The sequence below is a fragment of the Lineus longissimus genome, chromosome 12, assembly GCF_910592395.1.
Source record: "Lineus longissimus chromosome 12, tnLinLong1.2, whole genome shotgun sequence".
Classification (NCBI taxonomy): domain Eukaryota; kingdom Metazoa; phylum Nemertea; class Pilidiophora; order Heteronemertea; family Lineidae; genus Lineus; species Lineus longissimus.
This window is the reverse complement of record NC_088319.1, coordinates 15,230,494-15,251,499: the sequence shown is the minus strand read 5'-3', so window position 1 is coordinate 15,251,499 and position 21,006 is coordinate 15,230,494. Positions and strand designations below refer to the sequence as shown.

General features: G+C 41.7%; 2 protein-coding genes across 2 annotated transcripts; both read right to left on the bottom strand.

Annotated features, from left to right (window-relative positions):
* Positions 1 to 278: 278 nt before the first annotated feature.
* Positions 279 to 11,764, bottom strand: LOC135496958 (aromatic-L-amino-acid decarboxylase-like). The gene is made up of 12 exons (XM_064786563.1): positions 11,740 to 11,764; positions 9,216 to 9,437; positions 8,312 to 8,425; positions 5,812 to 5,863; positions 5,264 to 5,463; positions 4,818 to 4,961; positions 4,358 to 4,519; positions 4,070 to 4,137; positions 3,698 to 3,768; positions 3,279 to 3,298; positions 2,749 to 2,949; positions 279 to 2,457 (listed from the first exon to the last, which is right to left on the bottom strand). The coding sequence occupies exons 2-12, from the start codon at positions 9,414 to 9,416 to the stop codon at positions 1,972 to 1,974; spliced, it is 1,719 nt and encodes a 572-aa protein (XP_064642633.1). The 5' UTR covers positions 9,417 to 9,437; positions 11,740 to 11,764; the 3' UTR covers positions 279 to 1,971.
* Positions 11,765 to 12,423: 659 nt separating this feature from the next.
* On the bottom strand, positions 12,424 to 20,034 carry LOC135496956 (high affinity cationic amino acid transporter 1-like). Its single transcript, XM_064786561.1, has 13 exons — positions 19,738 to 20,034; positions 18,158 to 18,327; positions 17,590 to 17,838; positions 17,127 to 17,282; positions 16,566 to 16,705; positions 16,226 to 16,358; positions 15,834 to 16,056; positions 15,439 to 15,578; positions 15,032 to 15,134; positions 14,664 to 14,887; positions 14,270 to 14,418; positions 13,311 to 13,419; positions 12,424 to 13,016 (listed from the first exon to the last, which is right to left on the bottom strand). The coding sequence occupies exons 1-13, from the start codon at positions 19,794 to 19,796 to the stop codon at positions 12,841 to 12,843; spliced, it is 2,031 nt and encodes a 676-aa protein (XP_064642631.1). The 5' UTR covers positions 19,797 to 20,034; the 3' UTR covers positions 12,424 to 12,840.
* Positions 20,035 to 21,006: the final 972 nt, after the last annotated feature.

Below are 21,006 nucleotides of genomic sequence, written 5' to 3'. Positions count from 1 at the left end.
CCATTGATGCTCGGTGTCGCTCACTATTCAATGTATTCAATGTATATTCAATTTTATACTAGTATCGTGTAAATATTTGTAATTGAAACGATAATAAAATTTTGGCCGCAATTTGTATCCAAGTAATCAAGTAATGTTTCGTCATTATTTGTGACGGTTCGACTGACCAGCGTATGAATTAGGGGCGTTGTAAGGGAGTTTTGGGCAAGTAGTAGGTGACAGATTCTCCATCATCCTATCATCAGAAATATATAGAGGCAATAGATGAAATTGCATTTATGATTCTTATTGATATTATATATACATGTACATACATAGATAGTCAATATAGACTTCAAAGAGATGCCGTGTAGAGGGTGGTTCGGTACATATCAGCATTGTCACGAACGTTCTACAAGTTGATGCCCAGTCATTTACGGATGCCATCCGAAGCGCCCTCTACACGGGAATCGGGATTCGACACCCCTCTTTTTACTTTACAGCAACGAAAATACATATTTTTTCCAATTCGGGATCAACATGAAAAATCATCAGCAAACCACTACCCGCCTTAAGGGACAGCGATAAACTAGACATCGAGATAAATTACCAACGAAGGTCCCTTTGACAAGCCTTCGTCGGCCTAAATAACCCCCCCCCCCCCCCAAACGTCCTGTACGCACGCGTATACCCAATAAATCTAGTACAATTTACAAAATTAGAGCCTTTTCCTTTGCTGCGTACCTACGAAATGTGCGGCCCCTTACAAACTTATCATTAAGACACCAAAATGTATGATTAAAACACTCAATAAGTTTCCCGTTTCTGTCATATTTTATTTTTAACATCTACAGTTTAACCCTTTCAAGACCTCGCGTTTAAAATCTGGCTTCAATGATACAATTATACACTCTTCAAGAACAAAAAATGACCTAGGGCCCGGAGTAAATCACGGAGTGTTAAATCAACCGGTAACGGCCATGCAGCTCTAAGATGAGTAAAAAGATGGGAACGGGTAATGAAAAGGTGGTGGAGGGCGAGTTTCAAAAAGTCAATTCCGTCAGGCAGTTTTAATTCACACTACACTTAGGCGGTACAGAAAAATGAAGTCAGGATAAGTGGCGCCTTGAAAGGGTCAAACATATATCACCACAAAAGTATCTCCAAGTCATGGCTGTGAGTAGCACCCCGGGTTATACCCTGCACCCTGTCTGATTTGTTTCACCAGATAACAAGTTAAAGACATTTTCATCCAGTTTGTAAACATTTCCCAGAGTTACCTGTTAAGACTGACGAAGAAGCACAAGTCCTCAAGGTTACAATAGTCCCATCAGAAAATGTATGATTTGACCCACAACTACAGTATAACCTCTCTATTAAGGACGCCCTCCGAACTGTCAAGTGATGTCCTTAGCAGAGAGGTGTCCTGATTACATTGGTCAAATTTATTGGAACAAACAAATTTAGGTCCTGCCCTTAATAGAGAGGTGTCCGCCAAGGGTGGTACGATTGTAATTTTCTGAAAGCTTATTGGCTAACGAATAACATCTAGAACTATAGTACTGAAGTATGAATACAGGAACATTGTTTATTTTCATGTTGAATAGAGTCCTTCCGTGAATGTCCATTGCAATATTCAAGGACTTCTATATAAATGTATTACCACTAGATATAAATATCACACTTCTCAGTCAGATACATGTTGGCCAGCTAAAATGCTTGTCAAATGTAACTTTAAAAACGTCAAATCTAATGGATTTTGTGCACAATTCGGCATAACATGACGAGTTCAAAAATAAACAATGTTCCGCTCATTACACTTAAGTACGATTTTAGATGTGGTAATCAGCAGCCCCTAAGCCTTCAGAAAAACTTAAGAAACTTTTGGAAAGATCAGAAGAACGACAAGCTTATACGCCGGAACTCTGGCAAAGATCTTTACAATATTATGCAAACTGGATGAACGACGCCCAGACAGGGGCGGGTTAGGCCCTAGATGGGAGTGCCGGCGTCCCTCCCTCTGCCGCCCATGTAGCCCGTGGCGCAGTCACAAGAGGACTGGGAGACCGTGCGATTCTTTCGGGTGTGGTAGGAAAGAGACTTTAGTACCTTAGGGTTGTAGCACTTGGGATCGGAGATCATTTTTAGGAACGCGTTGCGCCGTAAACGCGTGACATTCAAATCATCGGGGATCTCTTTCTTCCCACAATTGTTCTCATCTATTGAAAAATCAAAATTGAAGACCTCTTCGTCATCAATAGTGACCATGTCATCATCTTTGTTGTCACTCGTCTCTAGTATGTCGTCAGCAATTTCTGTGATGACGTCCCACGCATAAGTGATGTCATCATCATCTGCGTTCCTCGCGCAGACGGCGAATCGTATGAAGTACGCTTCATTAATGGAAGCCGGAACCATGTGGATTTTACCGCTTTCGTTGATCGCACGAAGCAGGCATTGGGTCACAGTGTTTGATCCCTGCAAAGTAAAGTACATGTAGAATGAGTTAAAAGTGATGCGAGACATTTGGGGCAGTGAATCAGAGGGGCGGAACTGAAGGCCAAGCTGTGGGGATCGCTGGATGAACTTGCTGCTGCCTCTGTTACTGCTCCAGAATTGAAAGCATGGCCATCAATCCGAAAACCATTTGGCGTTTTGCATTCCACCAAAATAACTCACTCCACGGGGGCGGGCATATTTGTGTTGGTCGAAAAACCTTGAAAGGCTTTTCAGAAACTAAAAAACCGTTATTTCTAAGAGCGAACGTACCTTGAGCCGAAATGTAACGAGTCCCATTCTCGTCTCGCCGATAAGTTCGAACCGATTGTCTTTTCTTACCAGGCCGTCAAACTTCTTGGCAAGCCTGCAATGTTCTCGGATGTACTTCTGTATTCCCTCTACGCCATAGTTTCGAATGACGAACCAGATCTTCAGCGCTCGGAATCGACGGCTTAACGGGATACCCCAGTGCTGAAAATATGCATTGGCCTACATTATGATTTTTTAAACTTCTTATGAATCAAACGCTTCTGTCGAATAGTGTTACTCGTGGACAGGTTCAAGTTGATTCAGAGTTTCAGTCGTTTTTTAAACCTGTTATGCTTCGGGGCCTACAAATTGTCCAACAAGAATCGTCATTTTATAGTTATAGAGTAATAGCTTATCAGTCAATCTCACATTACATAGTTGGATACCAGTGTTAGGAAAACATAGTTCGAAGCCATTCGTTTTGTGTCCCCCTGGTGTGCAGCATTTGCAAGAATAGTTAGCTATAGGTCGTCTTTAGGCTAATAACTTACCCTAAGATCTATTGCAGTTTCTGAAAACAAATGTGTCAGATAAATATAAAATGTATAAACACATTTGGTAATTCACACATATTTCACAAGATGCCCCGAAAAGATTTTGCCCACAACCATAGACAACTTTACAAAACGGCCGTGCTTTTTCTGATAGGTGACCGGGCTCGCTTTTACAAATACCAGATAAGAAACTGAAAGTTCTTTTTGAAGATTTTCAGTAATACAATGTACATACAATAATCATTTACTTATAGCTTTCGAAGTTTTCATCAAGACTAATCTGATGATTGTGATTTTAAAGCGGCTAATTTTCTAAATATCTTTCTCGAAAATGTGTGGAAGGCGTCGACACAGCATCTCAGAAAAAGTTTTTGGCGAGGAACATGTTTCGATGACGTGTTCATGAATAGACTTACCTCCATGGTGGTGTTGAAGATACAGCGGATCAACAGTCAAAGCAGTCGTTAAGATATCTCGATCTTTTACCCTATAATATCAAAAGATTACCTTTAGAGGAAGAATATAGACGGTAATGCCCCATGCGTTAGCAATAGGCGGAGTCTGATAGGGCCAACATTCTGAAAGTACTGGACGGAAGGCGGAGGCTGATAGGTAGTAATAAGATTATCTTTACATGAATCATGGGCAAAATACAGAAATCGTCTGATCTCCACGGTCGTCAAGACGGGCGGGAAAAGGCCTCGCGAGTCTTCAAGTCGTACATGCCAGTCATGTAATTGCTCTCCGACTTCGATTTCGAACATACACTTCTCTCCTTCTATACTCACCAAAACGCAGAGCAGTCGAAATTCACCAACATCCATTTGTTTGGATTCATATTGAACGACTTTACATGCTGCAAAAGTAAACAATGTCATGTCACTCGCCTTGGTCATGTCGTTCATGGCGTTCTTCTATTTGGTCTAGATCAATGAATATTTTTGGTGTGTAATGAGAAAAGGCACGTCGTTTAATACCAGTGTCCCGCGGGTAAAAAAGAAACTGTAACGCAGTTTAACTACAGGTAGATACGCGAGTGCGCTGACAATCTGCATAATCTTTACAAAAGACTGTACCTCGATTCCCTTTAGCAAATATTGAAACTCGGGACAAACAAAAGCACTTCCGGCATAGGCTGCGTCCACGTGAAGCCAGACGTTCTCCTTGCTACAAACGGGGCCAATCTCTGCCAAGTTGTCGAATGAGACACAAGCCGTCGTCCCGAGAGTGCCACATACCTAAAGGATGAAAAAATAAGAAAAAAATTGCGTAAAGATTTATTGTAGACTTGGACCTAACACCTCTTTTATCCTCCATCAGTCTGAAAATCGGCCAAAATCTGCTTGAAAACATGTTCTTTGCTGACCCTCCCGCCCTCTTCTCGCCCCATCTAGCTACAGCCCTGCAATGGCCTTGGCGACAACAAGTCCAAGTTTGACGGTCCTGACATGTTCCGGCTCGGCCTTTGTGTCTATATTTCGGCGTACTTTTGTAATCAAAGCCCTCATAGACAGATGAAACTAGAGTATAACTTACGAAAAATGGTATGAGCCCTAACTTCCTGTCCTCCTCAATCGCCCGAGCGACTGTTGATCCCCGCAGTGAGTACTTGTCATCAACATCTAACTGGCGTATCTTGACGAATGCTATCATGCCGGCCTTCTCAACACATGAATGAGCCTGCATCGGAGAACGGATATGGTTTGTACCTCATACATGTACCTCCTTTATAGGACGATAGCATATTCTTACAGAAATTGACCAAAGGTTGGGACACGCAAGTTTCATGGTGCAAACGAAATCAAAGATGGCTGATCATGACAGCGATCCTTGATGATCGGCGTGGTCTCAGTTTCAAACAAAAGTCATAAAAAGAGTGCTCAGGGAGATGCTATAAGGCCTATTTCTAGTATAGGCCATCCGACCCACACACTTATTACGAAATGATGCTTGGACTAGTGGACCAACTGTCTTCAACTCACCAGTGTTGAACAATAGGCGACTAACTTCGACAACAATAGCCCTTCCTCAACGAAAGGATACATATTTTTGAGTTGTTTGATGGCTTGATATCGTGCGGCTAAGAGTGCCAGGAGGACACAGTCGCTGGCCGACCCCTGCAGGACTCCTCCCCCGGACCCGTGCTCGTGGAGAAACATATTGGGCAGTCCTATCATTTTACCTGAAGAGAAATTACTGCATATAGGAAAAAGCTGGCGAATTGGTACAGCCGAGTTCTTTACTCTTGCAAACATGGCCTAAACCAGTCTTCCTCACGGATGTTTCATGAGAGAGTATATCTTTCGAGTGACATGGCCTGATGGTATGTCAGGATGGCTGGGCCACTATTTGAATCAGTGCCAGCCATCGAGGGTATACGACACAACACATAGAGTATTGAAGAGTACAAGCAATTGGACCAAGGTCTTCTTGATACGATGTATCTTCATCTGTTTTTCATAACATGACTATGTTGATGTACCTTCATTAGAAAAAAAGATATGTACTGTTTAAATCTATGTGAACTCACCGAGCCAGTCTAATACTATACATTCTAATTCAGTGCAGGCGGGACTCGCGGCCTGAAAATACAGAAAAGCTAACTCTGAATAAAACTCCGCATCATCATCATACTGTAACGTCCTTAAAGGGATACTATGATAGCCCCTCTTCTGTTAGTAGACGGCAGCTCATATCAACCAGTCAAAAAAATAATGATTATCATTCGATTAGGGTCACCCTAATTAATCGATCGAGCTGATTTCCAGCAAAGTTTAGGGAGTACCCTTCGCAGACGATTGACTACTGAGGTGCTAATGCGTATGATGACGCACACGGTGTTCAAGGTTACCAATGATGTTTTGATCGCAGCGTGAAAAAAGGTGCGAGGTAAATATGTCGGAGGTGCGCTTTTGTGTCATCACCTACCACAACTCAACGTGCGAACTTAACCAGAATATCGTGGCAGGTCACAAAATATTATCTCCTTGCAGGCGCAATCTGTAGCGGTACGTCACGAACAAACAACGCTCACAAAAACATCGTAAATTTCGTTGGTATAGCGAGTCAAAATATCATGACTGGGTCCATTATCAGGAATTATCACCGTCTGCTATACGTCATCAGCGACTCTGACAGTTATCGTGAATTAGCACATCTACTTGTAATATATCATATATACGCCATCAGGTTTAAAAGTTTAAGGAATTGATACCGAACTGAAGGATATGCTTGTTTTACAACTGGAAAAGTTTACACTTTCAATATTGAATGTTAAATGTGTGCCATCATTGAGTTGGTATATATCATGAATGATGACTATTCTATTTATTCATCTTCTTATATACCATTGTATTAAGATATTGATTGCGATGATGGCCTATACGGTTTAGAAAGAGTTTCTTGTTGGCCCATAAGGTTTCGAAAAGGTTTCAGGTTTTCCATGTAAAGATTTCGTTTTGTGAGTATTCAAAGTCATTGATCGACAAATAGAGATCCATAAAAATACAAGCTCTTACCGCGCCTAAGTCGGTATCAACGCAGTTAATGCATCATCTAGTCATTCGCGAGATTTTGAATGGAACCCTATTATAGGCCCCAAGCCGTATCCCGCCAACTGCATGATCTGCGCCGGACTTTAAAGGAAATAAGAAGGTTCATTTTCACCGCCCAAGAAAATGTAAAGAGTAGGCAAAACGTTGGATGTGCAACGTGTCGATAATAAGCATGATTGTATAAGATACTATTAAAGGTAATTTTCACAATCTATTCGAGCTATTTTTCGAGCTATAATTATTGTTGCTATAATATATCAATTTGATAATTATTGACAACATATAATTGTTTGATTATGGTACTTTGTGTAATAGTCGTAAGCGTCATACAGAATGCTGAGAGACATACATGTTACTCTTTATGCTTAATAAATTTCAACGATGCCATTGTGCAGACCGATATACAAATACATTGTACTATATATACCAATTTTCAGTGCAGTGTAAATAATCTGCATGCATGATAACACTACGACGTTGTGTATTTCTATATTTTCCTGGCGTCATTAGTAAATAAAATGAAGACGAGCGGTGCGCCCCTTTAATCGGCTCATATGAGCTACGAGCCCCTCATCAATCAACCAACTTTATGTTTTCATTATCGCATATCTCCACATAAGTGATGTCTTCAGATTTCGCATATTCTCCAAAATAAAATCGGCAGGTATTCATCCAAAAGAAATCTACGACAAAATCAACTTATAACAAAAAAAGTACCCCGGGCGGCAATTTTCCTTCCATCATTCGCAGGCGGTTCCCATAATTGGTTGTTCCCATCTCAAGGAAACCGGAGGCTGGTTCAAACACATCTGATCACCGCGAACAAAGCCCGCGTTTATTACCCACCATTCCAGCATCCTAAACCAATAACGAGTTGATTTTCAATAAGGTGATCTCTTCGTCTCATCAGTCATCTAAAGGGCTCCGAACCCCCATCAAAACATGCTATTAGAAGTCGGGGACAATTAGCTCATGAGTGGAGTCCGATGGTTTTGACAGCTAGCGCACTCGACGGGGCAACCGAGATGGCTGCCATGGCCGCGATACCTCTTCAGCGCTGGAGGGCCGAATCTTGACATTCGATAACCAATGAGAGCACTTGCGTGGGGTTGGCCCGGTTACCACCTAGCAGCATGATTTAGGATTCGCAAATGGTTAGAGGGAAAGTTTCTCAGACGGCGGCTCCTTTGACGGCGAACTTTGACAAAAATTGAATGACGCCAATTGCTTAATACTATCAGTCTGATACTATGCATTATGGAGCCATTTCACAGCAATGGCTGCCAGGCAGATGTAAACCATGGGTTAAGAACCATTATGTTATCGAGAGAAATATCAGGAGACCGGTCTCTTTGCTCAACGGCGGCGAGAATGCGCGCGCAACGTGTTTTACAAATTGTCATGACGTCATCAAAAATTATCGTCACGACATATTGTTGTGGATGACAACAGAAACGGCATTCAAAAGTGACTTACCCATGAGAATCCTACACACCCAATGGCGTTTGACAGCATATCACCAAGTATTGAAGCATAGGCATTGCCGGCGGGGAAGTAGGCGTGGAATCGGGGATGCTGCCAGTGGGTAATCTGAAGCAGACAGAAGCAACGTAAAAAAGTGTGGCGAGTAAAATTGTGGTGATTTTAGTAGCAGAAGTGTAAAAAACCTATTTAATGGGGGGGGGGGGGGGGGGCTATGAAATAGAATGATGATTTCGATTTGCATATTTTTCCTATTACAACAAACTGGGGTTGCCTTTGATACATGTAGTAAGCATACCTTACAAATGGTTAGGAGTTCCATCGCTTACTGGGTAAATCTGCGAAAAAAGGTTTATTTTGAGCTCTTCATTCTGCTCTTATATATACTTGATGTTATCAAACTCATGATGGCGGTAATCAACTACAACTACCCCACAACATCATAAATTTGTCCTTCAGACTTTTCAATGAATACCGGAAGCCTTATCAAAATCGCCAAGTTTCAAAATCATTCAGACGACATCTTCAATGATGACGTCATGTTATAGTTGTATGGCATCTTGAACAAACGTCCGGTGCTCCCCATAGAAATTTACGACAGCTTTGAAAAGGTTATTGAGAAATATAGACGTGAATGTGGAAATAAGGATTAGTTGATTTTGAGAGAGGACTGGTAACTATGGTATCGCCCCTGATTATTCGTCCAGAGTTAAACCTCTTCAAGAAGAAGCCTTTGGACGCGCGCTGGTCCTATTCAAGATACTGATCAGGCGACGGAAGTTATTACACTCCGTACGCAGTGATACTGGCCTCGTCCTCTCGATCAGGATGACGAAATGGACTGCATCGGAGTTAAATGATATTCCCTGACACTTTTATATTACAAAGTTCTACTCACCCCTGGCATGATAGCCCTTTCTACATCCTTCATTACTTCATCCCATTCCTCTCCTTTCTTCGGAGCGCGTGACGGAAGTATCTGACTCAGGTATCCTGGTTGCACTTCCGGTGTGACGCGTCTGGTATTTATGGTGTCCAAATAATCACAGATGTAGTCCACCATCTCTTTGCCACGTTTTCGAAATTCTTCCGTGTCCATCGTAGCTTTTGTTTAAAATATCTGTATAATATGATGATGACATTGATAATGATAGTGATACCAGGTAATGATAAATGATGGTGGTGATTGGTGATGATAATGACGATAATGACGATGATGACGATGATTAACAAGATGGAGATATTCCCAAAAAAATAATTGCGCACTGCTGGTTAGTCTTTGCCTTTCAGGAACACACCATGCAGTAGAGTAAAACCTCAAACATGAAAAACGTTGATCAGTTGGTATTGTGAATTTGAGCTGCCTAAATTGCTTCAACATGTCAACCTTCAAGTTACCGACCATCGACCAGACCAAACAGGAAAAATAGTGACAAACACCTTGAATCAATGTACAACATGTATATGACCAAAAATACGTAGTTTTAATTGACCAATAGGGTAACAGCAAAACTACCACCGCCGCTATGTGGCGCTGACTGGTGATAGGATGTTGCACCGTTGCGGCAGTGACGTCACCCAATTTTGAGGTCACTTGAGTTTTGACGTTATTCTGATGCATTATTCCTTACTGACAATTATCATACCTTATTGCTTCACAATCTTCTGAAGAAATGTCCAAATTACGTAACCTACACGTGTAGTGATACCTTTGTGTTCATTCCTTTATGATTAAAGCCACCGCGCCGGACAGTATGTACGACTTATGGAAAACAATAAAGCTCGAGGAACAAAGACCAGAAATGCTAACCATGCTGTATTGTCTCATCATTTATCATGGCTATTGTCAGAGGTGATGGACATGTTATCTCATCCGTTATCTATTGTAATTAGAAACGATACATCACATCAGGTATTGGAAGATGGTATCTTAATGTTTAATGTTACAATGGAAAACTATCAACAACGTCATCAGCATATTTTAAATTTGGTTCCATTGTGAACCTTTCGACTGGCCGTGGAAACCTCCGGATTTTTCCTCATCTTCTGCATGAAATAATACCGGGAAATAATTAACGTCACTTTCGGCCTTGCGTGAAAAATTAAGACCGGGCTTGTTTCCACGACTGTCGTGTACAGAACAGTTAAAGTGACCTTGCGTTTACAATATCACTTCAAGATACGGAAGATGTATATATAACAGTTTTAAAAAACTGAAAGTCGGCGGAGTTTATTGAAAACAACTGGTGCCAGGATGATTTAAGATATGTGATATCCCTTCTTGTATCACCGTAGGATATTCATCATAACTGCTGTGAAGAGTGAGAACGAACTTGTAAGAACTTTTGCAACTCTTGCAATACTTGACTTGCCAAACTCAGAAATGCAGCGCCACTCGCGGACAAAGATAGAACAACTCGACATTTTTTTCACCGGTTTTCGCTGCGCATGCGTACCAGCCGTTATTTTTAGTTGATTTCCGCTTTTCGTGGTCATGTTTATAAATCTTCTGTGGTACGTCTGTTTCTTAACACGTAATAGTTATCAGATTGCTAAATTATCTTAAATCATGAGCCTTAAAGAACTTTTTGAACTCTCAAAAACTTACACAAAACAAGTTCAGATTGCCGCCATTATTAGTTTCCGGATGGCTGGTACGCATGCGCAGCGAAAACCGGTGAAAAAAATGTCGAGTTGTTCTATCTTTGTCCGCGAGTGGCGCTGCATTTCTGAGTTTGGCAAGTCAAGTATTAATGGTAGTCGACCAAATGTGGGGAGAAACTCAAACGTTATTTGTGGACAACTTTAAAGTATTAACAAGCATAACCTACTCAATGTAGACGATTAACGGTTAACCTGACTAGCTGTTTAAGACTAGCACTTCGTTCTAATTTTGAATATAGGGGGCTTTTTGTAATTAAATTAGCCATAATTGATTAATCGTTGAACTTAATCGAACTGCTTCTAATTGCTTCTGCCTGATTTTTTTCATCAATTAATTAATTAATAAGGATTCCCTGCCTACGGATTTTTTTTCATTACGACCCCGTAGATACATAGACGTGTTTAATACTAAATATTTCCCGAAAGCAAAATGTGTTAATCGGGCTAATTAAAACCAAAAAGGGTGCCCCCGTCTACGTGATCAATTTAGAAAATAGGGAATATATCAATTTGCATATTTTTTGCCCTTTCACAAAAATCGAAATACCTCAGTAAGTATGAAGATGAGAGAGGTATCACTTTGTTCGCACTGGTCTTGCCTTTAAAAGCAACTGAGCAACATGCGATTTAAAAAAAAACATATATATGTATATGGGGTCATTTTGAGATGTTCATTCTTCCTTTATCTATGCTTGGATACACGCATAAAAATACAAAAAGTAAAACGAAAAGTTGAAAATGTTAAAACCGGGCCCTACCTTCCTGGAGTGTTGATTATCCTCCATCAGTTATCTTGTCAATGCCCATCTATAATCTATCGCGCCAATAAATACATGTACCACCGAAGTGACGTTGTCATGGCAATGTGTAGTTATTGTGCTAATCAAAATTACGACACGTGGTGTTCCAACAATAGACGGCGCTGATTGAAAAAGGCGTGAAAGTTTGCTGAACACGTCATGTGGCAATTACAGTAGACTCTTTCACCAGTCTTCTCCATTTACTCAGTCATTACAGAGACTGGTACTTGACGGCGATTCACTTGTCATGAACTCGATTTGGGGGCGTAAGCTTCCTGTCACGTGTTTTCTGTAGGATGGGTAACCTCGATCCAAGTAAAAAACTGCAATACCAGAGCGCTCGGTATGACAGTGCATCCACTGTATGCACCGAAACTGTATGGCTCACCTCGGGTAAATCAACGAGCGCGGTGGATAGGGTCGAGGTTAACCGGTCTAGACTGACAGCTCAACCAAACTGTGCATATCCGTTTTTGTCTTCAACTTCCGTTTTGACTTCTACTTCCGTTCTCAACGTGATAGTGCGTGAAGAAGATTCACCATTGTTAAATTACGGTTCGGAGGATTATGCCACGAATCGGGTTGTATACGTTTTTAAAGCGTTATGAAATATAATTCAAAGAATCAACAAAGTATAAAGAGTCTATTTGGTACAACACGTTCGTTTCTTTGATTTATTCACATACATTGCGTATAGAATGCCTTTAACATGCGATTGTTTGCATTTTAACATTAAAATAAGTTACATTTCTAAAACGAGCATCTATCAACATACTTTCGTACGATGAAGTCTATCAACTTGTCTAAGACAACAGAAACAACTTTTCTTTATACAAAATAAGAAAAATATGTAGTTCAACACATCTATAATAGCTGTACAGTACTTTGCATTTGACATCATAACTGTAAAAATTGGTCCAGAACGATTTTACCAATAGAAAGACCTCAATGGGGTACGCCGGTAACATATCTTTTAAAAATAACACATGTCGTCTGTGTGAAATGCTGTCTGAATCGTTTATGCGGAGATGAGCCTTTATAATGCCTTCAGGTCCTGGATTATGAAGATCCGCTCAGATTTTCAGTAGTATTTTCGACTTCTTTATTCGCTTCAACGTCCTCTGGTATAGGAAGTACATGTATTTCGTCTTGGGCGGCTAGCAAATCTGGTTCGAGGTTTTTGCGCAATCGCTCAGAACTGTGCCACATTCCGTAAAAAAAGTAGATTGCAAAACCTGGGAAAGTGAAGAAAGGATAAATCAACAGAATCATCGATAATGAAAACTTCAAAAGAAAAAAAACTTTTCAAAAATTATTCAGCTCCACTTGCCGGAAATTTCAGGTCGGTGAACTGAAACTTTCCCTCGAGGACTAAACTAAGGATTGTTAGTGTCTTGCATCCATGTTCACTTTTCAAACTGACAGGGTGACTAAATTGACTGTGGCTTCCATTCAATTCGACATCTTGAACCAGGACAGCACTTGTCAGTCCCGAGGGTGTCCTTGATAGAGAGGTTCTACTGACTTACCTATTGCCATCCAAACTGCGAACCGGATCCATGTCTGCTTCGATAACTTGAACATCAGGTAGATGTTGACCGTCATACTTAACACCGGGATGAATGGTACCAAGGGCATCTGAGGAAGAATGGTGAGTATCATGTCACTAAGGCATTATAGTCATCCAGGAAGAAAGTTCAATGGTGGAAAACGATTAAGCTACTTTATACTCGGGACTAGGTTTGCGAGCTTGGCAGCATTGGCGAGAGACAGGTGCAAATGTTTTCTCTAATGGTTGGTAAAGAAAGAGTCTTTCAATAAAGAGTCATCCAGGCAACTAGGGAACGTATGGTTTCAACATCAGAGCCACCGCCCGTTTCGAAAGACGCGTCTCTTGTGACAGAGTCAGCTCTCTCGGCTAACGCGCTGACCCAAGCCAATTCCGCACAACTGAAACTTGAACAAATTCTTCATCAACTGAACATAATCCTTACAAACGCTCTGGGCCCGGTTGTTCAAAAGAAGTTAAATTTCATTGATGTTAAGTTAAATATCAACGTTAAATTTCTTAACTTGGCGTTAGCTAACTTGGCGTTAAATTTGGGTTGTTCAAAACAACGTTAGGGTAAACTAACGCTAATGTTAGTAAATATTGCATCTTGGTTCACTGATGTTAGTTGCCATGGTAGGTATAGGTAATCAAGTTAAAGATAACGTTAGATTTAACTTAGGGTTTTAGGTAAGTTATATCTAACGTTAAAGATAACGCCAATGTTAGGCTAATATTGTTTGAACAACTCAAAATAAAACTTGACGTTATCTTAACGCCAAGTTAGGAATTTTAACGTTAAGTTATCTTTAAAAATGTATTTCTTCTTTTGAACAACCGGGCCCTGTTCTAAAGCAAACGCTAGCTTCAAATTCACTGATTTCTGTAAAACTATTTAGATATAGTGTGAATAAAGACTTTGGTAAAGATTGTTTTTACCTTGAACGACTTGAAACTCAGATCCTGCGGCTGTCTCCAGATGAGTATTGTGATAAATATGATGAAAACAGCAGGTATCACAGCCAGTATTTGGATGGTTGGATTCGGGACCAATGCGACTAAACACGTCAACACAATGATGAATAAACCTAGAAAACAAGAATGACTTGATAAAATCATTTAGAAACACGTAAGCCAAACATTTTCGGCAAATTATAGAGAGAGGGGGACAGTTCTTGTAGTCAAGATAACATGGTCGTACTTTGCGCAAACTCCATGAAACGCGTATGAGATGAGACGAAATTTCAATCCGTTTTTCTGAGCGCTTTTAGCGAGGACAATTAAAGTTTCCTCGGAAATGTGATAAAACAGACACGTTATTGTGACTACTAACTTAAAATAGCAGTAAGTAACTTGACAATCTTGTCCGACACCGCGTCTGCTACAACCAGTGGGTGGAAAACGCGCCTGATTTTGTCTCCAGTCGTAAACTGTTCTTCTTGTGTGAGCATTGACGGGCTTTGGGTTAAAGTGGCCAAGGCTTCGTCGACTGAGGGTCTGTCGGGCGCTTCACCCAGTGGATCGGCCGGCAAGACTGGAAGTTCAAGTTTTCTGTACCTAGAAATGAAAATAAATATGTACATGTACTTATTCATGTGCATGCGTAACCGGCTGCAAAAGTACGGTTATTTAAAAAAAGCAGAACTGCTCTGAGGAGGTTCGCGATGGGAGAAACGGCGTTGAGTTTATCCAAATACACACCGGAGCATCATGACACAAGCGGCTACCAGGGTGTAGGCCAATAGGACTCCTATAGACATCATGTCAACCAACTCCTTTAGGTCAAACAGCAATGCCATGGAAGCTGAAATAGAAGGATAATTGGTTAACCAATTGTGTCCGTGTGGGCTCCTCCTTCCCATAATACGTGAATCTGCATTTCACATCGGGGAAGTCGGCAATGTTTCCTCAAATCCATACTCCCAAATGGAGACCTCTGTACATTCTGCGGAGGAATTTCCCCCATGGAGTTGTGGTTGGAGCGATCAGCTCAATCACCGTAGTTAAGAGCGGTATTCGGTGGTTGGGCGCCGGAGAAACGTAACACTTATCCAGCCCAATGAGCGACAGCGTTCTTTGATTCTATGATACTTCAGCTTTCTACTCACCAGCGAATAATCCCGAAAGGAGTGTTGCAATCACTGGTGTTTTCGTGTAGGGGTTGATAGAGGCGAGGAACCGGAATATGAGACCATCGCTGGCCATGGCGTAGATGACGCGGGGCAGGGGGAACATGCCACCAAGGAGGCTGAAAGGAGAGGGACACTCAATCAGAAGCGTCGGTCAGTTGTTGGTATGTATAGAGCAGACGACTGGATTTTGCTTGGAGAAACAACACTCGCAAATAATATTTTTGACTTGGAGATTTAAAATATATATCATCGGTGAAATACTTTTTACCTCGTACTTCGTGGTTTGCAACTCTTCGTAATGTTGAGGCCTATTATACCCGAACATTGATTGGCCCATAGTCGAGTTGGTACCATGAACTGTATGTATTTACCTAGTAGTCAATGCACAGACAGCCCCGACCGCTATGACGTATTTGGCTACGCCATATCCGACGGCGTCGAAGACGATAGGGAGCGGGGCGCTGGTGTCGAGGGTGTAGTATGGCACCATGAGAGTTATGACCGAGGACACCCCAAAGTAGGCTATGAAGACGATCACGAGGGAAATGATGATGGATATTGGGATGGCTTTTTGTGGATTCTTCGTTTCCTCGCCTAAAAGTTAAAGAAATATAATAGAGCCATTGGTAACGGTTGCTTAGTGATACTATCACTGTTTACTGGCGTACATTTGGCCTCTTCCGCTTGATCACTCATTAAAGCCCGGGCGCAGCAAATGGAAGCTAGTCCTCTCATTGGGAGATTTTTTCATTTGTCAACTTACCGGTAGTTGCGATGACGTCAAAGCCCACAAAGCCAAAGAAGCAGGTGGCAGCACCAGAGACTATCCCATTGAAGCCAAATGGCATGAAACCCCCATCTCCATTTTCGTAAAGAGGATTTGTACTTTTAGGAACCTGCATAAAAGAAACAGCCTCTGTATCAAGTATTAGGTCGGGATACGCTTTGTATTTCATTATAAATTTCTAAATAAATTATAACACGGTGTAACTCTTCGGTAGTCGGCAACGTCGACAGACACATTTGTATAAGTTTTAAGAATATTTATGTTAGTATGCGTGGCTGCGTTTGGAAATTCCTACATCACGGAGTAATTCACCTACATCTTTTGCTGGTATCGTCCAGTTGTAGATGTCGATTTTGAATAGGCCACAAATTACCACATAGGACACGACGAGGAGGTTAACTCCCGTGAAGATATTGTTGAAAGTTGATGACTCCTTTACGCCAAATAACAGCAAGACTGGAATAGAAAAAGTAACTTTCAACTTTGCGTCGATTACCAAGAATCACTCACTCAGGCACCAGAATTGATGAACTTTTCATGACATTAACTTAAATAGACATCAACTGTACTTCGTCGACACCGGCTATGAAGAGGTATATTACACGTGAATCTGTCATTTTGCACCTCGACCCGCTAAAGAGCGTCGACACAATGTACTTTAATATGGCTTTTGGGCATCACCAGATTTTCCCTGTGAAGCCGAGTCGATCATTACATCTTGGCGCAACTTGAAAGGGGAACTTTTAACTCGTTTCATAGTCACATGTATATTATTGCCGTGTTGTTTGCAATATTCTAATGAAGCAGACCAGTTCTCAATATATCATCAATTCGTGCCTCCATGTCTCGTAAGAAAAGCTCATTAAAGAGTGCTTACTTGCTAGAACCATCGTGATGCCGAATGCAAAGAAGTCGGGATATGTTGAAAGTCCAGTAAGTTCCATGGGCATGGTCCTCTGGAAGAAGTTCGTGATGACATTGCCTATCAGGGAGTCGAAGTAACCACTCCAGGCGCGTGCCACACTTGCCGTTCCTAAAAGGACACAAGATGTTCTCTTCAACAAAAGTCAAGGACACAACCTGAATGAAACAATGCATTCTCCAAGCGTCGTCAACGGTGATCATCGTTGCAAAGTCTCACTCGACCTACTGTCTCTGACTATGTGACAATTTCAGCGAATGCATGTAAATTGGACATTTGGCCGGCGCCCGGGAGATTGGAAACCCAACCTCCCCCTTCTCCATATATCTCCTCCTTCACTTACTCATCTGGCACTAGCTTGACGCGTTTTACTCACCCACCCCTAGCTAGCTTCCTCTGAGTGATGATGGGATCTTACCTATCGTATATTCCAAAATCAGATTCCAACCTATGATAAACGCCCAAAGCTCTCCAACCGTATAATAGCTGTACACATACGCCGAACCTGTCTTCGGTATTCGTCCGCCGAATTCTGCATAACATAATCCGGCAAGAACGGACGCGAAGGCGGCAATAGCAAAGGATATAACGATGGCTGGACCGGCGGTTTGGCGGGCGACTTGGCCGGCTAAGACGTAGATACCTACGCCAAGTGTACTGCCAACACCTGCAGCGAAAAAACTGAGTGGATTAGATTGATCCCGATCGTCTCGCAAAATACCTGGCAGCACATATGACCTTTAAAGGATGTCAATAAAGGCATAAGGGAGGGTGGCCAATTTTAAATTACACGAAGTCGCCAATAGGGGTATCTCTCGTTTAACAGTACAATTCACATTTGTACGGGGAATACACGTATACTCCGAGTCAAACACGACCCATGAAGTACCATATTTGTGCATTCACTATCCTAAGATTACTGATTTGACCCCCTAGTTACCACCTATAATTCACCCTTTAATGCATTGATGGTCGGAAAAACGTACCCAGGGCTGTGAGATCAAACGTGTTCAAGCACCGTTTCAACTCTGTGAACTCTACATTCGACAGATCTATCTGTTTCTTTCTCGAGAACCCTCTGAAGAAATTTTGCACCGGACTCGAACTGGTTTGCGGAGACTGGCTTGTAGAGGCTTTTGTCGTGCCATAGGTCCTCCTGCAAAGTAAGATTTTGAAAAATTGTTGAGCTGACTCAAATATGACACAAATGGCATGCGAATAAAATGCCATTTGACACCAAAACGGGTTGAGCTGTCGATTTGGCGATGTTCTCATTCGACTATAACAGCATCTCAGGGTAAGAATAGCCAATGAATCAGCACCAACTGGGGTAACAGGCCTAACAGCCCAAAGCATCAGAAATCTCGCCTCCGATCGGCGTACGAAAGTCTAATTAATGCAGCATACTAGTAATCGAATCCGAACCACATGAAACCGTGTTCTGACTGACGTGTCCGTGAAACCCCAATAGTTCCCTATCGACGTTTGCCGAGCAAAATCGATAATAATCAGTAAATATAAAGATAAACATATTACAGAACAGTACATTTGATGTTTATTTCTATTCATCAAACCACCTATCAATATAGGTCTAGTAACCAGCGCCATCCCAAAGTGCTTTTTTGTAGGATGACGGTCGTTGCACATGACCTGCCATCAGAGATCATAAATTATTATAAAAAACCTGCGGTATTGAAAGTGCTAATTATTAGAACTACATTTACTGTCAATACACGAGTACTGTATTAGTGAGGTTTCGCAACCACCCGGTTAGGCCCTACGACGACGTTTATCTATTGTTCAGGTAAACTCACACAATAGATAAACGTCGTCGTAGGGCCTAACCGGCTGGTTGCGAAACCTCACTATTACCAGGGAGGTTGAGCGGCAACTTACGACGGATCCTTTGAACGTAAATACGGATTTGTGTACATTTCGATCCGTCAACGTATAAGGATCCGTGAAAAGTCACTGATGGATCTCAACCACCCTTATGAAGGTCGCGCAGCAATTGTCCCGATGTCGTATTGGATTACCGGCCACTGACCGAACTTTGCCTTGGCGCCCAATCAATCGACTCAGTGAAACTGCATGGCGTCAAAGGCCCAAGTTACATAGACCTCATTCGTTCATTTCCCAGGACTCATTTTCCCCTTTTGCTTTCGTTCCCCTGTAAAAAGCACGGCCTTGTGGCGTGCATTCACCGAGGAATGAAAGAAAAACCTGGAAAGTGACTCGTGGTAAATGAACGAATGAAGTCTATGTAACTTCGGCCTTAGGGCTAAAAGGGCTGTCTAGTCGATTGATACTGGTACATGCCTCTTCACGCACCCGTTAGTCAATAGGGAGTTTTGGCAAATGTCCCGAAACGCCAACGTAAACGCCTATCTCACTGTTCGATCTCCAGATGACGAAGTCTAACAGTGGGATAGCCGTTCACGTTGATGTTCCGGGAGCGTTGCGAAACCTCCCTCACTCCGTCTTCCATCCAGCAATACGAACAATCCCACCTTCAACGATCCCAGAAGAGGAGGAAACCAGTACAGAAGCATTATCAGAAACTTACTTTTTGTCTTGTATAATCCCATTACTTTCACCTCCTTTGGTTGGCGAGTCGTGCGACATAGCTGGTTGATCAGTGACAAATATCCAAAGACGATCAGTTTACGGTTGAAGTACAAGTGCTCGTGATATGTCTTATGATCTATCTCCTCAGTTAACTGCACGTCATGATCTCAATACAGCTGACCTCAAGGGATGGCACCGACCTCTTTTAGATATTTTACTTCATAGAATGGCTTTCACAAGATTAAGTGTTGACCTCAGAGATGACCTACATGCCCGCTGCCTGGGTCACACGACATGTGGTCTGTTTTCTCCATATTTTTTTAAACACATCAAATACATTCAGCTCAACCTGGAATGAATATGGTTGTATATTTATGCATGTATTGTATCAAATGTACGTATAGAGGCCGCCTGCATTAAGGGCTTTAAACATTTGCCGAGATTAATATTCTGCAGATTGGCACCATATAACGTCAGATGGCATCACATATGACGAATTAATGAAAGTGTGTGTCAATATGCTATTAAAACTGGAGGCAGCGCTATGACGCGGTAGGCCTTATAAAGGCACTTCTTTAATACCGTAGACACCGTTCATGCCAGATTGATAGGCAGCCAAAAAACTCTTCCAATCAAACAAGGACACTCCACTCATTTGAGGGAAAATTAAGCATTTTCATGACATCAAGAAATGTAAGCAACACGCCCCTGACCACCAACGATCCTCACCTCGTACAAACCTTCCACGATTTCACTTGCATGTAGGCCTTTCCATGGTTAGGCCAAGAAGTTTATCAGTTCAAGTTGTTATATATTATCATATCATGTATCGATCCATGTATGTATAATGAGAGGCAATATGGGAATTTATGATAATTTGCCCTACACAAGACAGTTCTCAATTAATCGAAAGGCTTGTATCGAGGCCCCGGAACATGTGTGGAATAAATGATGCTCCAACCCGACAGGCAGATGTTACGATAATTTCGTGTAAAAATATAAGCATGCATAAACTTCACACAACTTAACGGATAAATGGTCATAAATGTAAACATATATGTTTAATTCGTGATCCACCACTCAAACAAAATATTGGTCACGATTATCACTCATTCTCCGATTTAAACAGCGGTTTTTGATTTATCCTCTTTCGACCCTCCTGTCATAGAGACACGGATGTAGATGTTGCCCTACATTCGTGACAGAGATGACGTTGTAGTGTAGGCTGCACCCGCATTTCCTTGATTCGAAAATTACATTCGCCTAT